A 25,821-nucleotide genomic window follows, 5' to 3' on the forward strand; every position below is an offset into this window, starting at 1 on the left:
GGCCCTCCGCCCACGGGGCTGGCCTGGTCTCCCTAACTACTGATGAGGGTGCCCCTTTGGATACTGACCTTCACCCCCCTCCCCCCACGCTCTGCCCGGAGAGCCTCAGGAGTCGGCCCTGAACCACTAAATGGTTGGGGACTTTGGCAGGGTCCTCGGGATTTGTGCGCACAGGGCGTGTGGCAAGAGGGTGTGTGGGGATGTCCCCGTGCGGCGGCGGGGCGGTGGCACGGTGAGCATGGCAGTCACCGGAAGCGTCCCTGCTTGGGGCCACGTTCAGCGGGGGAGGGCAGGGCTGCCGGTGAGGAGCGCGCTGCTATCGTCACCTCGACGCCACGGGACACCCACTCTCACTTTCGCCCCGTCCCACTCCCAGGCCCTCGTGGCAAGTTTCCGCAGATTTTATTGTACGTTTTCATTTTCTTAAAAAGACAAAGATCAAGATGAAAAAGACCGAACACACGAGATAAAACATTCACAACCGTTGGCTCTGGTTGTCGGGCGGCCTCCACCCCCGGACCAGGAACACAGCAGCCGCGGGCCCAGCAGAGGCACGAGCCGAGGAGAGAACAGCCGGCATCCGCTTTTCTCGGATGCTCTGCAGTTCTTCCCCCAGACCCGGTCTCACGCACCTCGCATCGCATTACATCAAGCCGGACGACACAAAGCAGGACTCTACTCTGAAGCAAAGTGACTGGGCGCGTTATGGTTTTCCCTCCATGGAGTCAGACTTCTCTGGGTTCTTCCACTCCTGGCTCTGAGGGCCGGAGACCTCCCTGGGTCCGAGGTGACCACGTGTAGGAGGAGGGCGCCCAGGAAGCTGGCCACACGGCTCCCGTGGGAGGAGGGTCTAGAGGCATCAGTGCCCAAGACACAGGTCTAAGAATGGAACCCGCCAAGCCGTCTTGGTGCTGGTTAGGTTTTATTTTAACAGGATGTCTCCTCTTCATCCGTTTTTCAAAATATCAGTTATATCAATATTAGAAGTGTAAACGGGTACAAAATATACAGTACATAGAAACAATTTTCCGAACTAGACTATTGCCTAATAAAAGGATGCATGAGGAAGCGGACTGAAAGGAAGCCACGGTCTCTGGTTCCTCAGGGGGGAACAGGTTACCCGTTGGGGGCAAGGGGACCAGTGGCTGTGCCAACGAAACAGGAATGGACACTTGTGTGGTAGGGACAGCATTGCGGCAGAATCAAGAAACCTGGGCCGTTTCTAATTCTACCTCTATGATGTCAGAGGGGGAATGAACAAGCACTTGCCCCTCACGCAGCCTCAGACCTGCCACCTGGCACCCCCCCCCCTCCCAACCTGCCGGGTGGGGAGAATGGGTGCACACTCCAGACAGGCCAGCAGAACCTTGACGCCTGATGATTTTGCTCGGCCAGCGGTGGTACAAATCTTAAGAGGGCAGCCGCGAGTACCTTCCCTCCCCCAAGCCGGTGGTGTTCCGGGACGACCAGCCTGTCTAATCCGTGGCCTTCCTCGACTGCTGGCACGAGGCCGCGCACTCCCGTGTGAGGCTGGGAGGGGTGCCCTTGGAGGAGTTTACTTCCTCATCTCTAACAACACTCGTCCCGCGTGCTTTACAAGGTCACAGTAATCAAATGAGACGCGATGTGAAAGCGTTCTGACAACGAAGAAACACTCACTACACAGAGCAAAGGAAAGAGAAGCATTTGGCTGGAGAGGAAAGCGGCCCCACATGGGGTTCGTGGGGTTCGGCAGGCCAGGCTTTGTTCCTGGCTCCGCCCGTAACTGAGGGTGAAAGGTTGGGCCTGCCCACCTCTGCCTCCTCTCCTGCGCAGCCCTAACACTGTGTTTTCAGGTGGCTCTCCTTTATGAGGCCCTGAGTCCCATAACAGGGTGACACCACCCAGATCCCTTGCCGTTAGGGGCGGCAGATGGCCCATAATGGGCCAGCACTTTGGGTGGGGGGACTTTTCAGATGGAGGGGCAAGCTGGGGAACGGGACTGGCTGCCGGTGGGCGCGTCCTTCTCCCTGCTGACTCTGACCCGTGGTGGGGGTTCCACACCCTGGAGGGGAGGGGTGATGGGAGGAGCTTGGAGCCCCAGGCCCAGACCTGCCCCATCCCCAGGCCGGCTTGGTGGCCAGGTGGGGCGGGGGTTTCTCAACTCTGCTGCGCCGGCACCCCCCACCGGCCCCTCCCTAGGAGTCAGCGGGGCCAGGGCAGGTCCGGGACCCTCCTCACCTGCGTCCCCAGCCGGCCAACTCACTGTCGGACTTGGTACGGTCACAGCCCACACAAACGCACGCTCCGGAAACCGAAAGTACACTATAAAGTTTAAACTGGTGCTACGACTATTTTCCAGCGTTTTCGTCAAGAATTTAAAAAAAAAAAAAAAAAAAAAAAAAAAGTTTCCATAATTAAATTACTTAAAATTCTATGCTGCTCAGTTTCACAATCAGAGAATTCTACTTTGTTTAGAGGTGGAGGCCGGATCGTTTGATAGTTTCTCTCCCTCCAGCGATCAGTTCAGCGGCTGGGAAACCGGCTTCCCCGGGCTCCGTTCCCACCACCGCCCTGCCGCCTCCGAGTGCGGCTCTCCTTAGGCGCGCGGCCTGCAGCCGGGCCAGGGGACCGGGGCGCCCCCCCCACCCTCGCCAGCTCGGGCGGGGGAGGGCGGGGGGCGTCACAGGTCCGCGCCGTCGCTGGGTCCCAGGACGCTCAGGCCACAAGTCCAGTCGGTCACTAGGTCTGTGGAGGCCAAGGGTCCTTTGGAGGCCGGGCTCTTGAAGGGGTCCGGGGGCCCGGCCGGGAGGGGCGGGAGGGGCTGGCCGCGGGCCGGGCCCTTGGCCCCCGCCGCGTGGTTGCGCTGGTGCTTGCGCAGGTGGTCCTTGCGGATGAAGCTCTTGCCGCAGACCGTGCAGGTGAAGGGCCGCACGCCCGTGTGCGTTCGGTAGTGGTCGATGAGCTTGGAGCGCTCGGTGAAGCGCTTCTCGCACTCGGTGCAGGGGAACGGCCGCTCGCCCGTGTGCAGCATGCGGTGGCGGATGAGGTGCGCGGGGCGCGTGAAGCAGCGGCCGCACTCCCCGCACCGCAGCGCGCTGCCGTCCCGCGCGCCGCCGCCCGCCGCCCCCGGCGCCCCCTCGGGCGGCCCGCAGCTGCGCTGGTGCGCGCTCAGGCTCACCTGCAGCTGGAAGCTCTTCCCGCACGTGGCGCAGGTGAAGGGCCGCCCTCCCGGCGGGGCGGCGGGGTGCTTCTTCAGGCCCGGCTTGTGGCCGAAGCCCTTGGTCCGGCCGGGGTATTTACAGGGGTCGCCGAAGGGTCTCGGGGCCTGGCTGGGGTCCAGCACGGCCTCCCCGCTGTCGGGGGAGGTGTAGGGCACCCCCTCGGGCCCAGTCCTCGGGTTCAGGCCCACGGGGGGCTTACACCGGAAATTCCAGCCCCACCGGACCCCCCCAAAGAGCCAGTCCCCCGGCGGGGTCTCCTCCTGGGCCACCGCGGGGCTGAGCTCGCCCATGTCCCGCTCAGGCCGGGCGGGCTCTCTCAGCCCCAGCACAGGGTCCTGGCTGGGGAAGGAGCCGCCCTGGTTCTCCCAGGCTCCTTCCTGGACGGGACTAGGGAAAAACCTTGTGGCTTGGCCTGGTCCAAACAGGGTCCCGTGAGCCTCCAGGTCGGTAGGATGCACTGGCGTGGCCACCACCTCCTCTTCCTGGACTTCTGTTTTTATCACAATTTTGACATCTGCTGAGAAAGGCAGAAGGACCCGGTATCGTCGCGTCCCCGTACCTGCTTAAGGGAGGAGCCGATCCTTCCATCTGGCTGTTCAGATCCTTCCATCTGGCTGTTCGGCAGCTACTCCGCTCCACCATGACCGTGAGCCCTACTCTCCCAAGCCTCAGGATCCCGTTGGGCAGAGCACCCCCCCTCCCCCCACGCAGTCATGCGGGCCAAACCCTGGGCGAGGACCTTCACAGGTAAAGCAACCATGGCATTTGCTCACCCGGGTCCATTTTCATTTTCTCTTTGGTTATTAAGGCTACTCCTGAGTTCATCCTAAGGCTGACCACTGGTGGGCACGTTTGGAATGTAGCAAGCATTCTATGTGGCCAGCCGGCTAGTGAGAAAAATATTAGCCAAACAGTAAAACTGTGTTTGATTTTATATAAATGTACTTGATTCTCACATCCTGAAGTTTTATATCAGGGACCTGGGCTTTTAGCACAAATATGACAGGAATGAGGAAAGTAACAGATAACTGGCCTTCAAAACAGAAGTAAATGGAAAACTAATCCATAAGTTTGGTAGTCGTTCTTCCTGATCCTGGCCTTCGGAAGCCTGTCTTTGGTAGTGTTGATAGCTCACAAGCGGCTCCGGTCTGGTTTGGTTTTTCCCACGCCAGCAGAGAGCCAGGACGGCTGAGCCTGGGCAGGCGATACGTCCTTCTCAAGGGATCAGCTTTAACAGGGTTGACTGGTTAGGACCATATGTGAAAGGGACAGTCGGAAACACATACGCTCTCAAGAAAGGCTGTTCGAGCTTAAGAGTTTGGAAGGAGATCAAGGACAGACTATAGAGTCCTAACGCCACAGACACCTAAAGGCCTGTTGGCTGAGAGGTCAGGGCAGTTCGGCAGTAAAATTGAGGGCCCTGGGCCGAGGCAGCCTTGCAGGCAGACGCGAGCCTTTCCCGCCCCCTCTCGGCTGCACCATACCTTCCGTGGAGGCTGCTGTGTTGAGCTTCAGTGTCCCATCCGAGCATGCTGAAGAAGGGTGGTGGGGAGGGAGGTCCGCCTGCCAGGAAGTGGGTGGGATCGTGGTGGAAAAGTTGGAGTGGACGCCTGCAGTGAGGACAGATCAGAGCCTGGGGGTTAGGGGAAGGAAGGGCAGGTGAGACCCTAAGATCCCACCTGGGCCTTTTTTGCAGGAGCGTAACCACCTCTCCTCTCCCACACCCGGTTTTCTGTGGCCCCCTTCTCTGAGGCACCAGGAAGCTCGACATCACTGCTTATTTCGTGCAGGCCTCTGTAACGCGTGGCAGCTGGCAATTTGCCCCGGGGCGAGGGCAAGGCGAACAGGAGTGCAGTGGACCGAGGTCACACAGAGAGGCTCTGAGACGTAAGCACCACCAAACCCGGGGGGGGGGGGGGGGCACAAGGTATCATTAGGCACAGCCCCCTCCCTTCAGGGGGGAAAACTCCCCAGTGGGTCAGGCCGGATGTCCGAGATCTGGGAGGCCACAGCTCCACAGTGCTTCCAGGTCCTTTCCCACACCCTGCCATCAGCCCCCACACTTGTCCCTGTGTCTGCTTTAGCTGCGGCCACTCACCAGAGGCGGCATCTGTAGAGACGTCTCCTGCTCCGGAGTCCAGCTGGCTGAGGCCCCATGGCTCCTCCCCAATATCCGGCTGTCCGGCTGCCCAGGCCTCTACCCCCAGAGCCTGCTGCTCCTGGAGCTGGAGCTCGCCCTCCTGCTTGATCTGCATTAAGAGGTCAGGGGCAGGAACCGGGGGCCCCGAGCCTGAGAAAGGGAAAGTGCATGAACACACAGCATCAGGGCCCCTCGGCCCCGGTGGGGGACACACATCCAGCCAAGGAAATGGACACGGGCGCTTACAAGGCTCAGATGGCAAAAGAGCCTGGTGGGAACGGAAGGCCAGAGCAAGCAGGGGCAGCGGGGCCTTCTGGGCAAAGCGTGAAGTCACATGGTAGTGAGCATAGGGGAGGGTGGGAAGGGGTGAGGAATACGACTGTGAATTCTTAGGGCTGGATCTTTGGTCCCTGGGGAAGGCCGCGCTGCTCTGGGGAGGTCCTGCTGTCACTCTTAACACAGAAATGTTACATAAAATGTAAGCCCGAGTATCCCCCCAAACCTTACCCCTCCGCCCCCCGCCCCCCCCCCCGCACATGTATATGAGTGAGCATAAAACAAAGATTCCAGATGTAAGAATCAAAGAGCAAATGCAAAGTCAAATCAAGAGTTGGAACAGAGGCAGGTGACCCAGGGAGTTGTTGGAACAGGACACAGGCCTTGGAGGCTGGGCTTTGATGTCCAGGTGTGGCGAGACAGTGCTGAGCTGCCTGCGTGAAGCCAGGAGCCAGGAGGCTCTGTCCCTTCGGTGAGCTGGGAGCTGGAAATAACTCCATCCACCTGAGGGCGCTACAGGGAAGCCGCCACCTGTCTAGAGCCACGGGTGGGACAGCCACCCTAAGAAACGGGAATTTCCCCATGTCCACACCGAATTCATACTACCTACGTGGTGCAGAGACCCTAAGCTGAGAAATTCACAGAAACGCTGGCTGACCACCACGGCGCCCAGGCGGCCCCCCCCGCCCAGCACAGGCGATGCAAACCTGCCCATGGGGACACCCCCCCCCAACTCAGGCCACAGGAGGTCCTATGAAAATAAATAAACTCAGGCCACAGGACGTCCTATAAAAATAAACTTACAAACCAGGAGAGCGGCCAAACAACACGAGAGTCGTGGCCGAACTCACTCCCAAGAACTACGGAAAAAAAGAAGCTGAAGGATATGGTGTCTTAAGTATCAGCGTGGGAGTTGACACAGCACAGCCTGTGCCCGAGGGTCACTGGTGCCAGGTCACACCACGGAGTGGCCCGGAAACCTCCAGGCCACGGTCCTGGTGGCCCCAAGGACCAGCAGAGGTGGACAGAGGGTCTCAGGATGACAGCATCTTAAACATCTTAAATCTTTCAGGGGATGCCTGGGTGGCTCAGTCGGTTAAGCGTCTGACTCTTGGTTTCAGCTCAGGTCATGATCTCACGGTTCCTGAGATCGAGCCCCCTGTCGGGCTCTGTGCTGACAGCGCGGAGCCTGCTTGGGATTCTCTCTCCCTCCCTCTCTCTCTACTCCTCCCTGGCTTGTGCCCACGCGTGCGAGCTCACTCTCCGTCTCTCTCAAAATAAATAAATAAAATTAAACATGACAAAAAAAAAAATAAACACAGTTCTCAGACATTACTGAGCTCACAACTACAAATCACCACCTCAACCAGAAAAGCAGCTGCCTCAGTGGGTCAGCAGACCACACACTGCAGGATCTGCCCTGCAGAGATGTTAGGATACTGGAATTACCATATACAGAATATGGACCTTAATATATTCGGAAAAATAAAAAGGGGAGCATCTGATGAGAGTATCAAAACTGATTACAGGAGGGGCGCCTGGGTGGCTCAGTCGGTTGGGTGTCTGACTTCAGCTCACGTCATGATCTCACAGTTTCTGGGTTCAAGCCCCGCGTCAGGCTCTGTGCTGGTGGTGTGGAGCCTGCCTGGGATTCTACCTCTCTTTCCCTCTCTGCGCCTCCCCAGTTCATGCTTTCTCTCTCTCTCTCTCTCAAAAATAAAATAAACAAATGTTAAAAAAAATAGTAAAATAAAAAGAAACAGGTGGAATTAATTTTAACAATATATTTCACTTAACCCAATATATCCAAAATGTTCAGCATTTATGTATCTCATCTTTATAGTACTTTTTAAGTCACCAACAGCCACATGTGGCTAGTGCTCACCATGCTGGACATTTAAAAGGTAAAGATGATCGGACTAAAAATGAACAAGAAACCTAACTATATGCTGTTTGCAAAAGACACGCCTACAACAGAAGGCTGCAAAAGCAGTGTAAAAGAATCAAAGCCAGAATAAAGAAAATTTTTAAAAAGATGCAGTTATCCCATATCTGATGAAATAAAATAAAGTTTTTTTTCAATGTTTATTTTTAAGAGAGAGAGAGAGAGACAGACAGAACAAGAAGGGGAGGGCAGAGAGAGAAGGAGACACAGAATCCAAAGCAGGCTCCAGGCTCTGAGCTGTCAGCACAGAGCCCGACGTGGCGCTTGAACTCACAAACCACGAGATCATGACCTGCACCAAAGTCAGAGGCTTAACCGACCGAGCCACCCAGACGTCCCAAAATAGAATTTTTTTTTTTTTACTTTTTTTAAATGTTTATTTATTTTTGAGAGAGAGACACAGAGACAGAGCACAAGCAGGGGAGGGTCAGAGAGAGAGAGGGAGATGTAGAAACTGAAGCAGGCTCCAGACTCTGAGCTGTCAGCACAGAGCCCGACATGGGGCTCGAACTCACAAACTGTGACATCATGACCTGAGCCGAAGTTGGAAGCTTAACCAACTGAGCCACCCAGGTGCCCCATCGAAATAGAATTTAAAAAGAGAAATATTCACAGAAATAAAAAAAAAAGACCACTGTGCCAAGTTATATTGGCCAGAAAGAAAAACTAATTCTACATTTTTAATCTAATAACTTAGCTTTAAAATAATACAGCAAAACTCCAGAAGAAATAACTCCCAACTTCTCAGTGGAGTATTTCAACATACCTGTTTCTATAACTGATAAATCTAGCTGACTCAAGGTCATAGGATTCGAATACACTATTAACAAACCTGATCAAATGGACATGTAGAATCTAAAGACAAGGAAAACACAAGTTTTTTAAGCCACCCAGAGCAATAAGGAAAAATGAACACTTTCTAGACCATAAAGAAAACTTTAGTCAATTTTAAAATACTAATCTTTTAAACACTGATTTTGTAACTATAACATTAAGTTAGAAATCAATAACATATACCCCCCCAAACTCCCCATACCTACTAAAATTTAAAAATATCTGGGGCGCCTGGGGGACTCAGTAGGTTAAGCGATCGACTTTGGCTCAGATCATGATCTCACAGTTTGTGGGTTTGGGCTCCACGTTGGGCTCTGTGCTGACTGACAGCTCAGAGCCTGGAGCCTGCTTCGGATTCTGTGTCTCCCTCTCTCTCTCTACCCCTCCTCCACTCACACTCTGTCTGTCTGTCTCTCTCTCGAAAATAAACATAAAAAAAAAAAATCTATGTTTTCTAAATAATTCAAGACTCTAAGGAGAAATCACAATGAAAATTAGAAGATATTTGGAACCCAATGCTAACGAAAATATAATTTATCAAAATATGTGAGTTGCATCTACAATGGTACTTAGAGGGAATTTTATGACCTTGTATATTTATATTAAAAAAGAGAAGACGGGTTGAAAATTAAGGGTCAGGGCAAGATGCTGGAAAAGAAATGACATCCACAACAAAACCCCTTTAAAAACTAGAAGACAGGGATGCCTGGGTGGCCCAGCCAGTTGAGTCTGGCTCTTGATTTTGGCTCAGGTCACGATCTCACAGTTTGTGAGATTGAGCCCTGCATCGGGCTCTGTGCTGACAGTGTGGAGCCTGCTTAGGATTCTCTCTCTCTCTCTGACCCTCCCCCACTCGTGCACACACTCTCTCTCAAAATAGATAAACATTAAAAATAAAATAAATAAAAAGTAGAAGACAGGCAACAATACAAGAGCATAAATTAATAAAAGAGAAAACAAAGATAGAATACAGACAGCCAAAAGTTGGTTCTTTGAAGAGACTATTAAACCGTTACATCTATCAAGAAAAAAAGGAGAAAGCACTGATAACCGACATGAAGAATGGAAAAAGAACAGAATTATAAACACAGCAGAGATTAGAAGATGGTTTTATGAATGTTATTCCAAGTCATTTGGAAACTCTGGGGAGGTGGACAAATTTCTTAGAAAAACTAGAATTTGCTAAAACTGACTAAAAAGTGATAGAAAACCTGAATAGTCCTATCCCTATTAAAGAACTTCAGTCAGTAGACAAAAATCTCCCCCCACAAAGACCACTTGAGGCCCAGATGGCCTCACTGGTATTCTCTACTCAACATTCAAGGAACGGATAATTCCAATATTACACAAACGCTCTGAGAAAATAAAAACGGAGGGAATACATCATAGCTTATATCAAAACCAGACAGTCTGAAAAAGTAAAATTACATAGGCCAGTTTCACTCATGAACAAAGATTCAAAAATCCTAAACAACTAGCATACTAAATCCAGAATCCAGCAATGTATATAAAGGTTCACGACTAAGTTAGGTTTATTCTCAGATCACGATTGATTCAACAATAGAAAATCACATAATTTGCCGTATTAGCAGGTTAAAGGAGGAAAAATCACATAATCATCTCAACAGACACCAGAATAGCATTCTATAAAAATTCAACATCTTTCCTTGTTAGAAATATCTCATCAATTGGAAATACGGGAAACTTCTTTAACTTCATAAAGGGTACTGATAAACAAAACCTTTAACAAACGTTAGACTCAATGTGAAAAGTTAATAAGCATTCTCTTTAAAATCATGAACCAAGGATACCTGCTATCGCCACTTTTATTTCAGCCAGCACAATAAGACAAGAGAAAAATTAGCCGTAAAGATTTGAAAGGAGACAAAACATTCTTATTACTCATAGATGATAGGATTATCTTTTCAGGAGATCTGAGAATCATCAGACAATTATTAGCAATGTTATTAGCATTAATGAGAATGTGAGCAAGGTTTTTAGGTGGAAATATCAGTAAATGAAATACAACTGTATTTTTGTACGCTTTCCAAAAGGGTTTTTTTTTTTTAATTTTTTTAACGTTTATTTATTTTTGAGACAGAGAGAGACAGAGCATGAATGGGGGAGGGTCAGAGAGAGAGGGAGACACAGAATCTGAAACAGGCTCCAGGCTCTGAGCTGTCAGCACAGAGCCCGACGTGGGGCTCGAACTCACGGACCGCGAGATCATGACCTGAGCCCAAGTCAGACGCTTAACCAACTGAGCCACCCAGGTGCCCCTCAAAAGGGTTTTAAGGGAGTCTATCAACTACCATTTTTCTTCCCTGTCGTGGATCTTAACAGAGAAAATAAAACAAAAGAGGAAGTCAGGTGAGGGTAAACTGTTTTTATTACATAATGATAGCTGAGGATTATCGTGCACAAGAGGGGTTCCTAGTACTGACTCTAGGACAGGAAGTCCCCTACCTGACCGCAGTGAAGGAACCTGTCCCCTGTGGGTGACCAGCTGCCCCAGGGGAGGAGGACGGACAGACAAGGACTGTAGTTGTCCAACCCTACTCCCAAACTCTCCAATGACAAGATATGTCCCTGGTGGGCCCCCTGGAGGGGATGCCTGGGGGCAGAGAGGGATGTCACATAACTGAGCCCCTGCGAGAGATAAAGTGCCTGGAGAGGAGTGTTTCCTGCCCCGCAGCCCCTAGCATACATCGGCAACAGACAGAAGAAGCATGTTAACAAAAGGCACCGCTGGTAATAATGATTTAAAAAAAATACAACGAAAGAGGTGCCCCTGGGTGGCTCAGTCGGTTAAGCATCTGACTCTTGATTTCAGCTCAGGTCACAATCTCACAGTTCATGGGTTCGAGCCCTGCATTGTTCTCTGCATCTCTCTCGCTCTCTCTGCTCCCGTCCCCCCCCAACTCATTCTTTCTCTCTCTCTCTCTCTCTCTCACAATAAATAAAACTTAAGAAAAATACAAGGGAAAAAACTAAAAAAAAAAAAAAAAAAAGAAAGAATAAAAATAAACACCAGGAACCTAGTAACATACCTAACAACAACAAAAACAAGATCTTTTGGGGGGAAAATACTAAAACTTCAATGAGAGAGTACAGACGAGCTGAACGGAGGGGCTTCAGGCATTCACAAATAACACGAATAACGGCAAAGGAGTCCGTTGTCTCCAATGGGCATAATAGACTGAGTGCAACTCCAACCACAATCCCAGCTGGATTTTTCACAGAACTTATTATAAGGCAATTGAGAAGCTGACCCCAAAGAACAAAGGAAAAGACCCGAAGCACTGGTGTGGAGGGACCAGGCTCCCGCCGCCCACCGCCAGGGAAATCCAGCCCCGACAGACTCAGCGCTTGAACGCGGAAGGCAGAACCTTTAGAAGAAAATGTGAGATGGTGTATCACAACCTCGAGGTAGGAAAGATTTCTTACTAGTTTATGACATAAAAAGAACAAACCAAAAAGGTAAAAACTAGTAAATCCCGGTACATTAAAATCAAAAGCATCTGTTCTTTAAAATATACCATGACCGGAGAAGGTATCGGCAATACACATACCTGACAAGAAGATTAATACTCAGAACGTGAAAGGAGCGCTTACAGATCGGTAAGTAAAGGGAAAACAACTTACAAGAGAAATGGACAACAGACATACTCAACACGCATTTCACAGAAGAGGAAAGGTAAGTGGCCTGGAAACGGGGGACGTGATGTGCAATCTCACTAATTAGGAAAATGCACGTGGTAAAATACGACTTTTAACCCGGTTCACTCCCACCAGATGGGCAGAAGCGAGGACGCAGGCATTTCCGGGGCTGGCGAGGATGAGGTGCCGCGGATGTCTGGGCACCGCTGGCGGGTGCCTGGTGGCAGTGCCGCTTTGAACACTCAGACGTCACCTGGAAAAGTCGAACATGCATCTTTCCTAGGCCCCGGCAGTTCCACGGCCGGGTCTACACCTAGAGGAAGTTTTGCGCACGCGTAACGATGTTCCCAACATCACTGTTCCTAAAAGCAAAAAAGTTAGAAACAAGACAAACACCCATCAGCAGAAGGAAAAAATGCTCTGTGTCACAGTCATAAGAGAGAAACCCATGAAGTGGTGAAAAGGAACGGACATCAGCTGTACCGCATCAGCAGGGACGACGCTCAGAATCAAGGTCAAATGAAAGGATACAGATGTTATGATCTGTACCAAGTTCAACTTGAAGAATAGAGATGGTGTGGTGTCATTCAAAAAAGGTTCACAATGGCATTTAGGAATATACACATAAGGAATGAAAAATGTAAAGAAAACCAAGGGACTGGTCATATCTACTTCTGAATTTTCTGTTTATCTGTAAAAGGAAGGGAGGGGGATGGGATCAGAGAAGGACAATGGGGCCATGGAAGGTTCTGGCTGTGATCTATTTCTGATGCTGGGTATTGAGACTATGGGTGTTTACTATGATTCTCCAAGGGTCACACGGATTTTGTTCTGTATGTATTTGCTAATGTTACGTATGACACATGGTTACAATGTTTTAAAGAAACAAAACAATATTAAAAAAGAAAAAAAAAACCCATTTGATACAACATAATACTTGCTCACAATAGCTTTAGCCAGAAGTGGAAGGAAACTTCTATAAACTTATAATAAGAGTACTATCGAAAGTCTATGGCAAAAACCATCCTTAACTGCTGAGACCTTCGAAGCACCTCACAGATAAGGATGCCAGCTATCTCTGAAACTGCTCGGCAATGTCCTAGCCAAACTGCTGGACGAGAAAAATAAAGTTACAACAATTTAAAAAGAAGAGATAACTTTTGTGTGATCTGTGGAGGGTACAATTGCCTACATTAAAAAAAAAAAACAAAACAAACAAACAAACAAAAAAACCCAAAAAACCATGAGAACCTAAACTGGCAAATCATTAGAATAAGAAAGTTGAGTAAAAGTTGTTTTTTACTTAAGAAAGTCAACAGCAGAGCTGTGTACCTGTGATAACTATTTAAACTGTAGGGAGGGGAGGGGAGGGGAGGGGAGGTGATGGGCATTGAAGAGGGCATCTTTTGGGATGAGCACTGGGTGTTGTATGGAAACTAATTTGACAATAAATTTCATATAATAAAAAAATGTAATTAATGTAAAAACCCCATTCACAATAGACACAACGATCAGAGAAAACTGAAGCCTTCTTCAAGCACACACAGAAGCCTTCGTTAAACGAGTCTTCCCATGGGTAGAGGGGCTCATATTGTAATAAGGGTAATTCTCCAGAAATGAAATTATACAGTAAATGCAATTCCAATCAGAATGCCAGCCGGATTTTCTGAGAACTTGACATAAAGATTCTGAAACTCATATAGGAGAACAAAGGCCCAAGAAGAACAAAAGCCACGGAAAGTTCTGGAGAGCAAGTAGGGAAGGCTTAGTCTTCTAGGTACGAGGGCTTATTATGAAGCTAAAAAACAGTGCGTGTTGGCGTAGAGACCAAGACCCAAAAAACAGAATAAAGAGCCCAGAAAATGTGCCTGTGTGTATGGGAACCTGGTTCACGACTAAACTGGCAGTACAAATCATTGGAGAAAAGAAAGAATCCTCAGCAAACTTTGTTGGGAAATCAGATACCCTTGTGGGGAAAAACATTTTTCATTCTCCCTTGCAACCTACACGTATATTAATTCTTGATAAACACTTAAATGTGAAAAGCAAAACTCTGAAAGTTTTATAAGAAGGTAGAGGCGAATGTCCTTCTGACCTGGAATGAGGTAGGGAAGGCTATCTTAAGATAGTAAAAGCAGATCGTAAAGGAAGAAATGGGTAAGTTTGATTCGACCCAAAATCAAGACTTCTATACAAGGCACTACAAACTTAGAAGACCTGCTACAGACTGGGAGATGTTTTGTAATGCAAATAACAGACAAAGGGTTAGTATCCAGAACCTATGTAAAGTCTGAATCGATAAGAGAGTGAAAACCAAAAAAAGACAATTTGCAAAGAAACCAAATAAACGTGAAAAGGAGGCTCCACCTCCCTAAGAGTGGGGGAAATGCAAATGAAAACGATGCCGTTCATTTCAACCTCCATCAGACTGGCGAGAGTCTCATGCTGAAAGTGGGCAAAGCTGTAAGAAAACAGGTACTCAGAACTGCTGAAGGGAGCGGGACACGCTGGTGTAACCATGGCAACAGCAGAGGTGTAGACAAGTGTGCCCTGTGATGCAGGGGTTCCTCTCCGGGTCTATTCCCCAGAGAGTCTGCGGCTCATGAACACAGAGAGACAGGTGTAAAACTGCCCACTGCAGCACCACTTGTGAGAGGGAAAAATCACACACAGCGGAAGTGCAAATCAACAGACCAGTGGATAATAAATTGTAATGCGGTTGCTTTGGGGATAGTAAGCATCTGTTAAAATGAATGGACTTGATCTATATGCATCAAGGGAGATAAACCTGAAATACTGAATATTGAGTGATAAATATAATGACATTGATATAACTTTCCAAAACCTGCAAAACCACATTGTATATGGTTTATGGCTACATATACACATAGTAGTTTTATTTTTTTAATTTTTTTTTTAAATTTTTTTTTTAAACACTTTATTTATTTTTGAGACAGGGAGAGACAGAGCATGAACAGGGGAGGGTCAGAGAGAGGGAGACACAGAATCTGAAACAGGCTCCAGGCTCTGAGCTGGCAGCACAGAGCCCGACGCGGGGCTCGAACTCATGGACCGTGAGATCATGACCTGAGCCGAAGTCGGCCGCTTAACCGACTGAGCCACCCAGGCGCCCCTACACATAGTAGTTTTAAATAAAAGTTTTAAAGTGGGATGGATGGGCAAAAGACATGAATAGACACTTTCCCAAAGACATCCAGATGGCTAACAGACACACGAAAAGATGCTCAACATCACTCATCATCAGGGAAATACAAATCAAAACCATGGTGAGATACCACCTCTCACCTGTCAGAATGGCTAACATTAACAACTCAGGCAACAACAGATGTTGGCGAGGATGCAGAGAAAGAGGAACCCTTTTACAATGCTGGTGGGAATGAGAGCTGGTGCAGCCACTCTGGAAAACAGTGTGGAGGTTCCTCAAAAAATTAAAAATAGAACTACCCTACGACCCAGCAATTGCACTACTAGGCATTTATCCACGGCATACAGGTGTGCTGTTTCGAAGGGACACATACATCCCCATGTTTATAGCAGCACTATCGACAATAGCCAAAGGATGGAAAGAGCCCAAGTGTCCACTGACGGATGAATGGATAAAGAAGATGTGGTGTGTGTGTGTGTGTGTGTGTGTGTGTATACACATATATACACATATGTACATATACATATACACACACATACATATATACATGGAGTATTACTCGGCAATCAAAAAGAATGAAATCTTGCCATTTGCAACTATGTGGATGGAACTAGAATGTATTATGCAAATGAAGTAAGTCAGAGAAAGACAAATATCATATGATTTCACTCCTATGTGGAATTTAAGATACAAAACAGATGAACATAAGGGAAGGGAAGCAAAAATAAGATAAAAACAGAGAGGGAGACAAACCATAAGAGACTCTTAAATATGGAGAACAAACTGAGGGTTGCTGGAGGGATGGGCTAAATGGGGGATGGGCATTAAGGAGGGTCCTTGTTAGGATGAGCACTGGGTGCTATATGTAAGTGACGGATCAGTAAATTCTATTCCTGAAATCATTATTACACTGTACGTTAACTAGCTTGGCTTTAAATGAAAAACAAAAAATAATACAAAACATAAAATGTGGATGGAAAGGATAAACACCAACTTTAGGACAACTGGTTACCATAGGGAGGAGTGAGTCTAGGAAATCTAACAAGGAATTTAACACACATATTTTAACACGCAGATATTTTAAATTACATAACACCACAGACACTCAACAAATAACTGTTGAACTCCTACTCTGTGCTAGGCGGTATTCTAGGTGCCTGTAATGATCATATGAAGAAAAGACATACAGGTTCTTGTCCTCGTGAAATTTACTGGCCATACATAAATCTGTAAACATGAAATCCATAATCTCTCTCTGTGTGAAATACATATAATATCTGTATCTCCATCAATTCGGTAAATATGAACTATATATAACAATCTAGAAATATACATAATAGATGACACCATCTGCTACGGAACAAACCAAAGCAGGAGAAGGAGACTGGAAATTCTGGGGGGGGGGGGGAAGAGGCCACAATTTTCAACAAGCAGAGACCCAAAGGAGGTAAAGGGTGGAGCTGGGAAGCATCCGAGGGGCATTCCTGGCAAGTGCAAAGGCTTGGAGCCTGGAGCAGCCTGCGGTGTCGGGGGGAAAACGAGGACGGTGTGGCTGGAACAGAGGGAGCGGGACATAGAGAAATGAGCCAGAGTCTCTGAGTCAGTGGGAAGCCGGTAAGGGGTTGTGAACAGAAGAGTGTAGGACTTGCTCTGGGGGCTTAAGGCAGGAGCAGGTATGCTGGTTGGAAGGTGACCGCAGGAGACGATGGCCTCAGGGTAGAGGCGGGACGGCACTCTGCACAAGTCTGAAGGGGGTGCCAGCTACTAGGATTTCCCGATGGATGTGGGTGTGAGAAAGCGTTGGGCTGACTCCTGGGTCCTGGCCTGCACCCGCAGGGTGGACAGCTGTCTATTGTGGCAGGCGAGAGGAAGACGTGTCTGGTGGGGGTGGGGGGGGGGGGGAGGAAGTGGAGCTCAGCGGGGTGCGCAGAATTGAGGGAGGGGCGAGGCAAGAGGCACACCGGTGGCACGTGGAGCTCTCAGAGCCACTGCTGGGATGGCAGAGCAGGGGCACGGGTGGAGGTGGGAGGGCACCCCAACGGTTCAAGGTCAGAAAGAATACCAGGAATAGCACAGGAAAGGTGTTAAGTGAGGCAGGAGGAAACCAGGAGGAAACCAGGAAGGTTTCCTGTCAAAGAAGTGAATCTGGGAAGAGAGTGATCAATGGTGACAAATGTCCCAAATGGGTCTGGTAAGACCAGACCCGTAACGCCACGAGGGTCCCTGGTGGTCTTGCCAGGCATGTTGATGGAAGGGCTTCGAGAGCAGGAAGAGGAGTGGGAGAAAGCGGGCGCTGGAGGACAGCGACTGTGGGCAGTGTGACACGAGGAGGGCAGAAGTGGGACAGCAGGGCCGTGGGGTCAAAAGCGGTCTGTTTCCAAATCGGGCATCCGACAGCAGGGGCAGATGCTGGTGGGAAGGATGAGGGGAGGTGGCCAGACTGGATCTAGTGTCCAGCAGAGGCAGGCCTTTGGCGGGAGGGATGGCCGCAGCAGCGAACACAGAGAACGGGGCACAGGTGAGGCAGACAGGCTGCCGGGGTGGGAGGGCCACGAGGTTTGTTTCTTTTTGTTTCAAACGGTATTTTTTCAACATGAAAATCCTTCTAAGTCCGGGAGCCAAACAAAGAACAGACGGTGAGTGATCCGGCCTGCGGGCCACGGTTCGCCAACCTCTGGGCAACTGAGTGGACCAAGGAGACACCGTGCGACCCCGGAGCAGTGCTGAAGCCCCCAGGTTGCAGGTGAGGAAGAGAAGGCTCATGGGGTTTTCTGCAGCCACATGCAGCTGCGTGGGAACAGGTGCACCACAGGCAGATGGATCCAACCAGGATTATAGTTCTGCCAGGTGAACACACAAGAGGCGTGACGGGGGGATGACGCCAGCGGACCAGAGCCCGGGCTGGGCAAAGAGGAACTGAGGACTAGCTGGGCAGTGGAAGGGCCAGATGCTGGGGTCAGGGTACCGGGCAGAGCCATCTGCAAGGACAGGAGGAGCACTAGGGCGCCGGGTTCAAGTCAAGAAGATGGGAGGGCTGCCTCAGGGGCAGGACCTCCGGGTGGGTGGTGGAGAGCGAGTGGAGGGTGGGGGCAAAGGAACAGAGAGGCTGCGGTGCTCAGAGCGTCATCCTGGGGACGTGCCATCGCTAGCAATGCTGGCAGGGGCGGAGATGAGGTCTGCGGAAGGCGGTAGGAAGACGGGAGGCGTCTGATTGAAAGGTGGGGGTTTGCAGGGAGGAGGGGGAGACCAGCACAGAGGCAACATGGAGGCGCAGGGACACCAGTGCCTTCCGGGCCGGGGCTGAGCGGGACGCGGGGCAGGGGCGGGCAGCAGCGAATGCAGGGCCCGGGGAAGCCATCCGAGCAAGAATGGGTGGGGACGCTCCGGGAAGAGCGTGAAGATCTGAGGTCTTGCTGGGGACGGAGTCCCCACGAAGCAGGGCGGGAGAATTTAGGAACTGAAGCGGAGACGAGGTCTGTCGAGGGCATGCCCAGCCCAGAAGGGGTGAGGAGCGAGTGGGGGCCCGCCAGCAGCCACGGTATTTCCGGGGCCCCTCTTCCCTCTCATCAATGACGGGGTGGAAACCAGAGAGGCCCCCGCGTAGATGTTATAAGGAAAATGAACCAACCCACGGTGGGCCTCCCCCGCAGGCTAGGAAGCCGGGCAGGTGTCCGGTCCCTCTTCTCCAACCACATGGCGCCCTGCCCAGTCACGCCGCTGTGCTCCACTTCCAGCTCTGCCCTTGGCACCTAGCAAGGACTCAGGGGCCGTCCGTGGGGCCGCCCGGGGAACTAAACTGGCGAATGCTTTCCCGACACCTCTACGCACCGCCTGCTCTGGCCGGGCGAAACTCTAATTGTGATGGAGCAGCAAACAGGGAAAACACATTTCATTAATCACAGATTAAACAGGTAGACTTTTCAGTAACGTAGGGGTTCGGGCCACAGGGGATCCTGAGGCAGGTGGGACAGACGAGGCTGTTCTGTGGAGAAAGCAGGCTCGAGCCTGCACAGGTGGGGTCTCCCGGTCAGTGAGGGACTGTCACCCCTTACACCTGTCTGGGGCATCATGCTGGTGATCAGGCTCTTCTCACGCATCCACCTGTCCTTTCTTTAACTCTCAAAGGTGCTGACTGGCTCCAGGAAAAGCTGAGACCGTGGCCCAGGGTGTCCAGATTCACCTTAAATAAATCTGTGGTTCTAATCACGTTGAAACATGTGACCGGCCGATGAGATCGGCTCTTGGACGGGGGTAAGGCTGGCTTTTCATAAAACTGAGAAAGAATTTTTGTCTTCGACACACTCCTACCTTCCCTCTCAGTGACTTCTTCCCTCTTCCCCTAATTCCGGGCCCTGGCTCTATCTGTCTTCTGGAAAGCTAGGTTTCCTGCCTGTTTCCCCGCTGGGAAGTATTCCTGGAGTGTTTGTTGAACAGGCTGTAGGTCATAACTCAACTATTAAAAAACAGATTTAAAACATTCGAGGCTGAGGTTTCTCCTTGGCTCTTCCTGGAAAGAAAGTCATGCCCTCCCTGGCCCTCTACTTTCCCGTTCCCACCTGATTGCCTGGCGTCCCTGGCCTTCTCTCAGCCCCTCACCTGGACTCGGGTCCACAGGAACATCTGGAACCTTCGGGGCGGTGCGACGCCAGCTGCACGGCTCCTTCCCCTGTTCGGTCTGGGAGAGGACCTCAGGCTTGGAGATGGCGTAGTCTGAGGAAAGATAGGAAGGTTAGCTTTTGCCACGTGGTTCCATTCAGAGCTGGGGAAAGGCAGCCTGGGAATCCAAGAATGGCAAAGAAACGAAATTTCTAGATTAGTAAAGAGTCCTGGTTCTCAACCATGGGCAATTTTGTCTCCTAGGGGACATCTGGCAGTCTGGGAGACATTTTTATTTTCTTTTAATTAAAAAAATTTTTTTGTAACGTTTATTCATTTTTTGAGAGAGAGAGGCAGAGAGAGGAGACACAGAATCCGAAGCAGGCTCCAGAATCTGAGCTATCAGCACAGAGCCCGATGCGGGCCTCGAACCCACGAACCGTGAGATCGTGACCTGAGCCGAAGTCAGACGCTCACTGAACCACCCAGTCGCCTCCCTTCAAGCTAAAATCTAACATCACACTTGCGCCTGTTCCCATCCGCACTGAGCGTGCCTTATTGCCTTCAGGTCTGGGTCACGCAGAAACCATCCCAAGAGGAAAGAAGCCCAGGAAGAAACAGCCTCTTGGGGTTACCCCATGTGGAGAGTGACAGGGGCCCTGGGAGTCTGTGGGGGCAGAGGGGAAGCAAGGTCTGCCCGTATTGTCCACTAAACTGGAGGAGTGTCACCATCAAGGCCACACGTCCCAGTAAGAGAAGGCTAAAAGAAAGTGGATCGATTCCTTCCTGGACCCGAGAACGGTCAGAGGTTTTACACTCCGTCTCAGCAGGACAGAGACGTCCATGCTCCATGCCTGCTTAAGAGAAACACCACCACGCCTCTCTGTCCGGCCACCCGCGAACTTCACTGGCTAGAGGAAGCTTTCCACTCAGTCACCCGGTGCTCCTCTACGGTGAGAGGAGGTAACACCTGGCATGGTCAAAGCTTCTAGTGATTTACGCACCCTTGTGGTGAAGCCCGCCTGCACGAGGAGAGAGGTTTGGGGACACTCAAAATCACATTTAGCAGAAAACTGAGCATCGCGCCTTACCCAGGGACACCAGCGTCTCGTAGTTGCCCCGCATCACGTGCTTGTAGAGCTCCTTCTGCCACTCGTCCAGCTTGCCCCACTCCTGCTCAGAGAAATACACGGCCACGTCATCAAAGGTCACGGGCACCTGGAACCACAAGCACCACGTGCGCTCACCCACACGCTTACGGGCACGGCCCCGCGCGCTGTCCCACCCCCGGTGCCCGAGGGATACCTTGGGGGCCTCCCCCTTGCTGCCCGGGGGCAGCCGCAGGATCCAGAAGTTCCTGTTTCTCAGCAGGTTCTCCATGTTCTCCAGCCGCCTCTGCAGCAGCCCGTACTCCTGCAGCAGGGTCCCCAGCACGGCCCACTTGCCCTCCAGCTGGTTCCCGAACTCCACGGCCGTCTTCTCGCAGTCCGCCAGCTTCTTCTCGGCCATCCCAGTTCGACCTTCGAGGGACAGCAGGCGGGCAGCCTGCGACTCGATCTTCCTCTCCATGGCCTGAATTGTGGCTGCCATTGTCCACGGAGAAATCTTTCGGAAACAAGGAGAAGTCCACCATCATCCGTGCTGTCCACCGTGTGCCTTGAGCCCATCTCTGCTAGGGGTGGGGGGGCTGGGCCGGGGATGGGGGTGGGGGTGTGTGTGCAGAGCACAAAGGGAAAGCGGGGACGCCCTGTGCCACACGCCAGATCGCGGCCTGGTGATCGGCTCCTCTGGGGGACTCAGACACCACGGCTGTTTGGGCTGGCGCCTTCCCTCCGGGCCTCTGTAGCACACCTTGCACACCCGGATCCCAGCGTTCACCGCCCTGCCCATTCATCTGCATCTGCCTGCGGGGGCTCTCTGGAGCATCTTCCGCAGCACAGTGCGCGGCCCGCGGAAGGCGCTCAGTGCAGTTCTGCTAAGAAACAGTGACTTAGCCCTGCTGGCTCATTTCAGCGCATAAATAGTAAACTGCAGATTTACTAGAGCCCAGCCTGCACTTCCTATCGTAATCGCACAGGAACTGTCTACTGATGATGACCTAGCAACACACACACACACACACACACACAAACAAAAAACAGCTGGTTCACTGAACCGGCACAAACATGAGCATTGCTCAACTGCCTTTTTTTTTTTTTTTTTTTTTTTTAAAGTATCTCGTGTCTCTCTTTTTTTTTTTAAATTTTTTTTAATGTTTGTTTATTTTTGAGAGAGTCAGAGCACAAGTGGGGGAGGGACAGAGACAGAGGGAAACACAGACTCCAAGGCAGGCTCCAGGCTCTGAGCTGTCAGCACGGAGCCCGACACGGGGCTCGAACCCACCAGCTGGGAGATCGTGACCTGAACCGAAGTTGGACACTTAACTGACTGAGCCACCCAGGCACCCCTCATGTCTCACTCTAATAAACATAAAAATCAAACAGCTAATTCCTTTCCCTCCAGTGCAATCTGATTTTGTCCCCTTCCCAACTGCTCCTCCTTAAACTAATAAAAACCGCCGTTAACTGCAAATCTCCACCAGCCAAGAGTTAGACTTTTTGACACAGGTGGCATTGGTGGGTCAAGGGGTCAAAAGCAACACAGGTCCCCTGGGTCCCTGGAGAGTCTGATTTTGTCACTCGTGGTATCCAGCCCCTCCCAAAGGGAGAATTAGTCTCAGACATTTTTGTAGTCACCCCAGAATCAATGACACACCTGACAGATTGGGGAAGAAGGTAAAAACATGCCATGAGGTTAGACTTTTATATATACGATAACCGTCATAAGGCTTGCCCCAAGCAGTGACTTCCCTGTTGCTGGAAAGTTCGCATGGTAGCCTGAATGACCTGATTGGCAGCTGGGGACCCTGAGGAAAGGGCTCATTTTGCTTTGGGTACGGGCTGAACCACCTGACTGACCCACATCTGAAGGTGGGACCAGCCGGTCAGGGAGGAGGTTTAGGTATTTGTGCCTCCTTCTGGTGGTGCCTGAGGACGGACGGCTCCTTACAACGTTCTGGAAACCAGTCCTCAACAAATGGTCGGTGCCTAGTAGGAACGAGGGCTCCTTTGGAGAAAGTCACTAAGAACAACACGGGTGGACACTTCAGATAATAGGGAGAGGAGGAGAGTGTGAGCAGTGATGGGGGGCGTGGGGGGGGGACTGTCAAGCACCCTCAGTGCTTCTGTGGCTGTTAGGAGGCCATACCAGATGACCTCTGACCTGAAGAAGGGCTTCACCTGGGTCTCAGAGGATGGGGAGGAGCTGGAGAGGCAGAGAACCATTGGAGGGAAGGTGGATGTGGGCGGGACTCTAGCTCTCAAGGGGTAGGTGTTTCTGCCTCCAGGCTACAGGGACTGAACTGGGCTGGCACCTTGGGCCACCCTCTATGATGGCGACCATCCCTTCCCTTGCCCACGTGTCCTTTCTGATCAACCACTGCCATCTGACCCCAGCCTCCCAAGAGTTTGCTCCAGAAGCATCCACTCACTTCATCACCTGGCTCCCCAGCTCCTGAAATCCTACTCGGCATCTCAGTGCACTTGACTGCCATTATCCCAATCTTTGCGTTGCAGGAAAAGGACATCTGTGTAAACTACTTTACGACCAGCAAGGCACAGTTTTCTTACATTTTAATGGGGCAGGGAGCCCCATATGAGGGCTTCAGACTATTTAGTGGGAGGTGGTGACTGTTTGTGCTCAGGCCCAGCTCCTTACTGAACGGTGGGTGGATAATATGGGGCTGTCCTCAGACTCCTGCCAGGGAAGCGGAAAGTCCATGCTTCAGGGGAGCGGATGGTAAGAGAACTCCAAATCCTTCAAGGAATTCCCACCCATATGATGAAGTCCAGGCATCAAAACCCCTTCCAACCCTTCCTGCAGCCTTCTCTCCCACTGCCTCCCTACCAAAACCGTCTTCTGGCGCAGGGGGCTGCCTTCTGGTCCTTGAACATGCCCCTCCCCACCGCTTTCTCTCTGTGCTCCAGCCCACCTCCCGACCTGGAAAGCTCCACTGGTCCGCCCAGCCTGATGAAATCCTAGCCTTCCCTAAAAGCCCAGCTCAAATCACAGAAGCACAAGCCAGGGAGGGGTGCCAGTCCCTCCCTCTCCTTCCCCTGCACTCCCACAGCCCCTTTCTACTTCAATGCAGGAACCACTCACCTCTTTCTGTTTTGCATCCTTAACACCAGTGTACCTGTCTGCTTCCCCCAAAACACAATGCGGCCCCGAAAACGGAGCAACTGTGTCTTTTCACACACTTTCTAGCTGTGCGATCCCAGGCAAGTTAACTTCTCCAGGCCTCGGGTTTTTCTTTTGTATGACAGAACGAGCACCTACCCCACAGGTTTGTTGTGAGGACAAAATAATGCCTAACAGGGCTGGTGCCTGCCTGCTTCTACGAGAGGGAGCAGCTGTCTTCCGCCCCGACCTCGATGGAGCCGGGCACTCGGTGTGCGCGCCATCCAAGCCGCTTCGGACGCCTCCCAGGTGCCACCAGGCCGCTGGGGGGAGCTGGGGGGTAGGGAGCGCCGAGGCAGAGCGGTGGGGAGAGAAAGGAGCCGCGGGGTGGGGGGCGCGGAGATGGAGGGGCCGGCGGATGGGGCGGGGGCAGGAAGCCGCGGAGGGCTGCAGGAACTCGGCGTGCGGCGGCCTCCGCTGCGGGGACGGTCGGTTCCGCCCTGCTCAGGCTCGGCCGCGGATGGGGGGGCCCGGCCGGCGGGCGCCGTAGGCCCCGGCGGACCCCGCGCCCCGCTCGCCGGAGCCCAGGCACGGAGGCCCGGCCCGGCCCAGGGAGCCCCTCCCCAGGGCCTGCGGCGCCGTGTGCTGGGCCCGGGCCCCGAGTCCGCGCGTCGGTGCGCGCGGGCCGCCCTTACCGGAGCCGCGGCCGCCTCGGCCATGGCCGTGCGCTGTCCGGCCCGGCCCGGAGGAAGTCGCCGCCGCCGCCGCCGCCGCCGCCGCGCGCGGCTCCACGCAGGCCGGCCCCCGGCCTCTCCGCAGGCGGCGCCCGCCCGGCCCTGCCCTGCCTTCTCCGCCCGCGTCGCCGCGCTCCTCGCTGGCCGGCCCGCGCCGCTCCGCCCGCAGACGCGCCGCCGCCGTCAGCGCCCGGCCGGTCCACACTGCATCCTGGGAGCCGGCGCAGGCCCGTGAGGCTTCCTGGAGGCAGCGCGGCCGCACAGCCCCACCTGCAGCCCGGAGAGGCGAACGGCAGGCGCGGCGCCCGCCCCGCCCCGCCCCTCCCCGCCCCTCCCCGCCGCCAGCAGACCCACCCACCCACCGGTCCACCCGCCCGCGGGCCCCTAGAGCCCCAGACCCCCGCCCCACCGGCCTCGCGCCTCCCCGACTCCCCGAGCCCCCGAGCCCCCGACCCACCGGCCTCCCGACCCCTGACCGCCCGACCCACCGGCCTTCCCACTCTCAGACTGCCGGATCCCGGACCCCCTGACGACCCGACCCACCGGCCTCCCGACTCTCCGACCGCCCTATCCCGGATCCACTGACCTCCGACATACCGGCCTCCCGCCCCCCGAACCCCCCCCCCCGCCCCCCGCCCCCCCGCTCCCGACTCCTCGACCTTCCGATCCACCGGTCTGCCGGCCCGCCGACCCACCGGCCTCCGGAACCCCCCGACTTTCCGACCCCCCTATCCACCCGCCCACCGACGCTGTCCGACCCACGGGCCAGCCGACCCACCAGCCTCCGGACCCCCCTGAACCACCCGGCCACTGACGCTGCCAGACCCACAGGTCTCCCGACCCCCCGACCCCCTAGCCCCCCTACCCACCAACGTTGTCCAACCCACTGGCCCCCGACCCCCCCCCCCCCACCGGACCCACTGGCCTCCAGAACCCCCAGACCCACTGGCCTACGGCGGGGCGCGCGTTGAGTCACCGCCTGAACCCCGAGCCGGACCTGCATCCTGCTGAGAGCCTCACGCCCTGGACCCCACGTACCCCGAGGGACT

At 52.7% G+C, this 25,821-nt stretch overlaps 1 protein-coding gene across 4 annotated transcripts; it reads right to left on the reverse strand.

The window, feature by feature from the left end:
- Positions 1-905: 905 nt before the first annotated feature.
- On the reverse strand, positions 906-24,993 carry ZNF746 (zinc finger protein 746). 4 transcript variants are annotated; one of them, XM_019453132.2, is made up of 7 exons: positions 24,734-24,993; positions 21,126-21,425; positions 20,912-21,038; positions 19,821-19,934; positions 5,302-5,493; positions 4,688-4,813; positions 906-3,720 (listed from the first exon to the last, which is right to left on the reverse strand). In XM_019453132.2, exons 1-7 carry the CDS (start codon positions 24,755-24,757, stop codon positions 2,663-2,665), a joined length of 1,941 nt encoding a protein of 646 aa, XP_019308677.1. In that variant the 5' UTR covers positions 24,758-24,993; the 3' UTR covers positions 906-2,662. The 4 variants fall into 4 exon arrangements, with proteins under 4 accessions (XP_019308677.1, XP_019308679.1, XP_019308678.1 ...); XM_019453134.2 differs by having other exon boundaries at positions 20,912-20,993; positions 24,734-24,992; XM_019453133.2 differs by having other exon boundaries at positions 906-3,717; positions 24,734-24,992.
- Positions 24,994-25,821: the final 828 nt, after the last annotated feature.

This window comes from Panthera pardus, unplaced genomic scaffold (assembly GCF_024362965.1).
Source record: "Panthera pardus isolate Hobbes unplaced genomic scaffold, ASM2436296v1 HiC_scaffold_9, whole genome shotgun sequence".
NCBI lineage: Eukaryota > Metazoa > Chordata > Mammalia > Carnivora > Felidae > Panthera > Panthera pardus.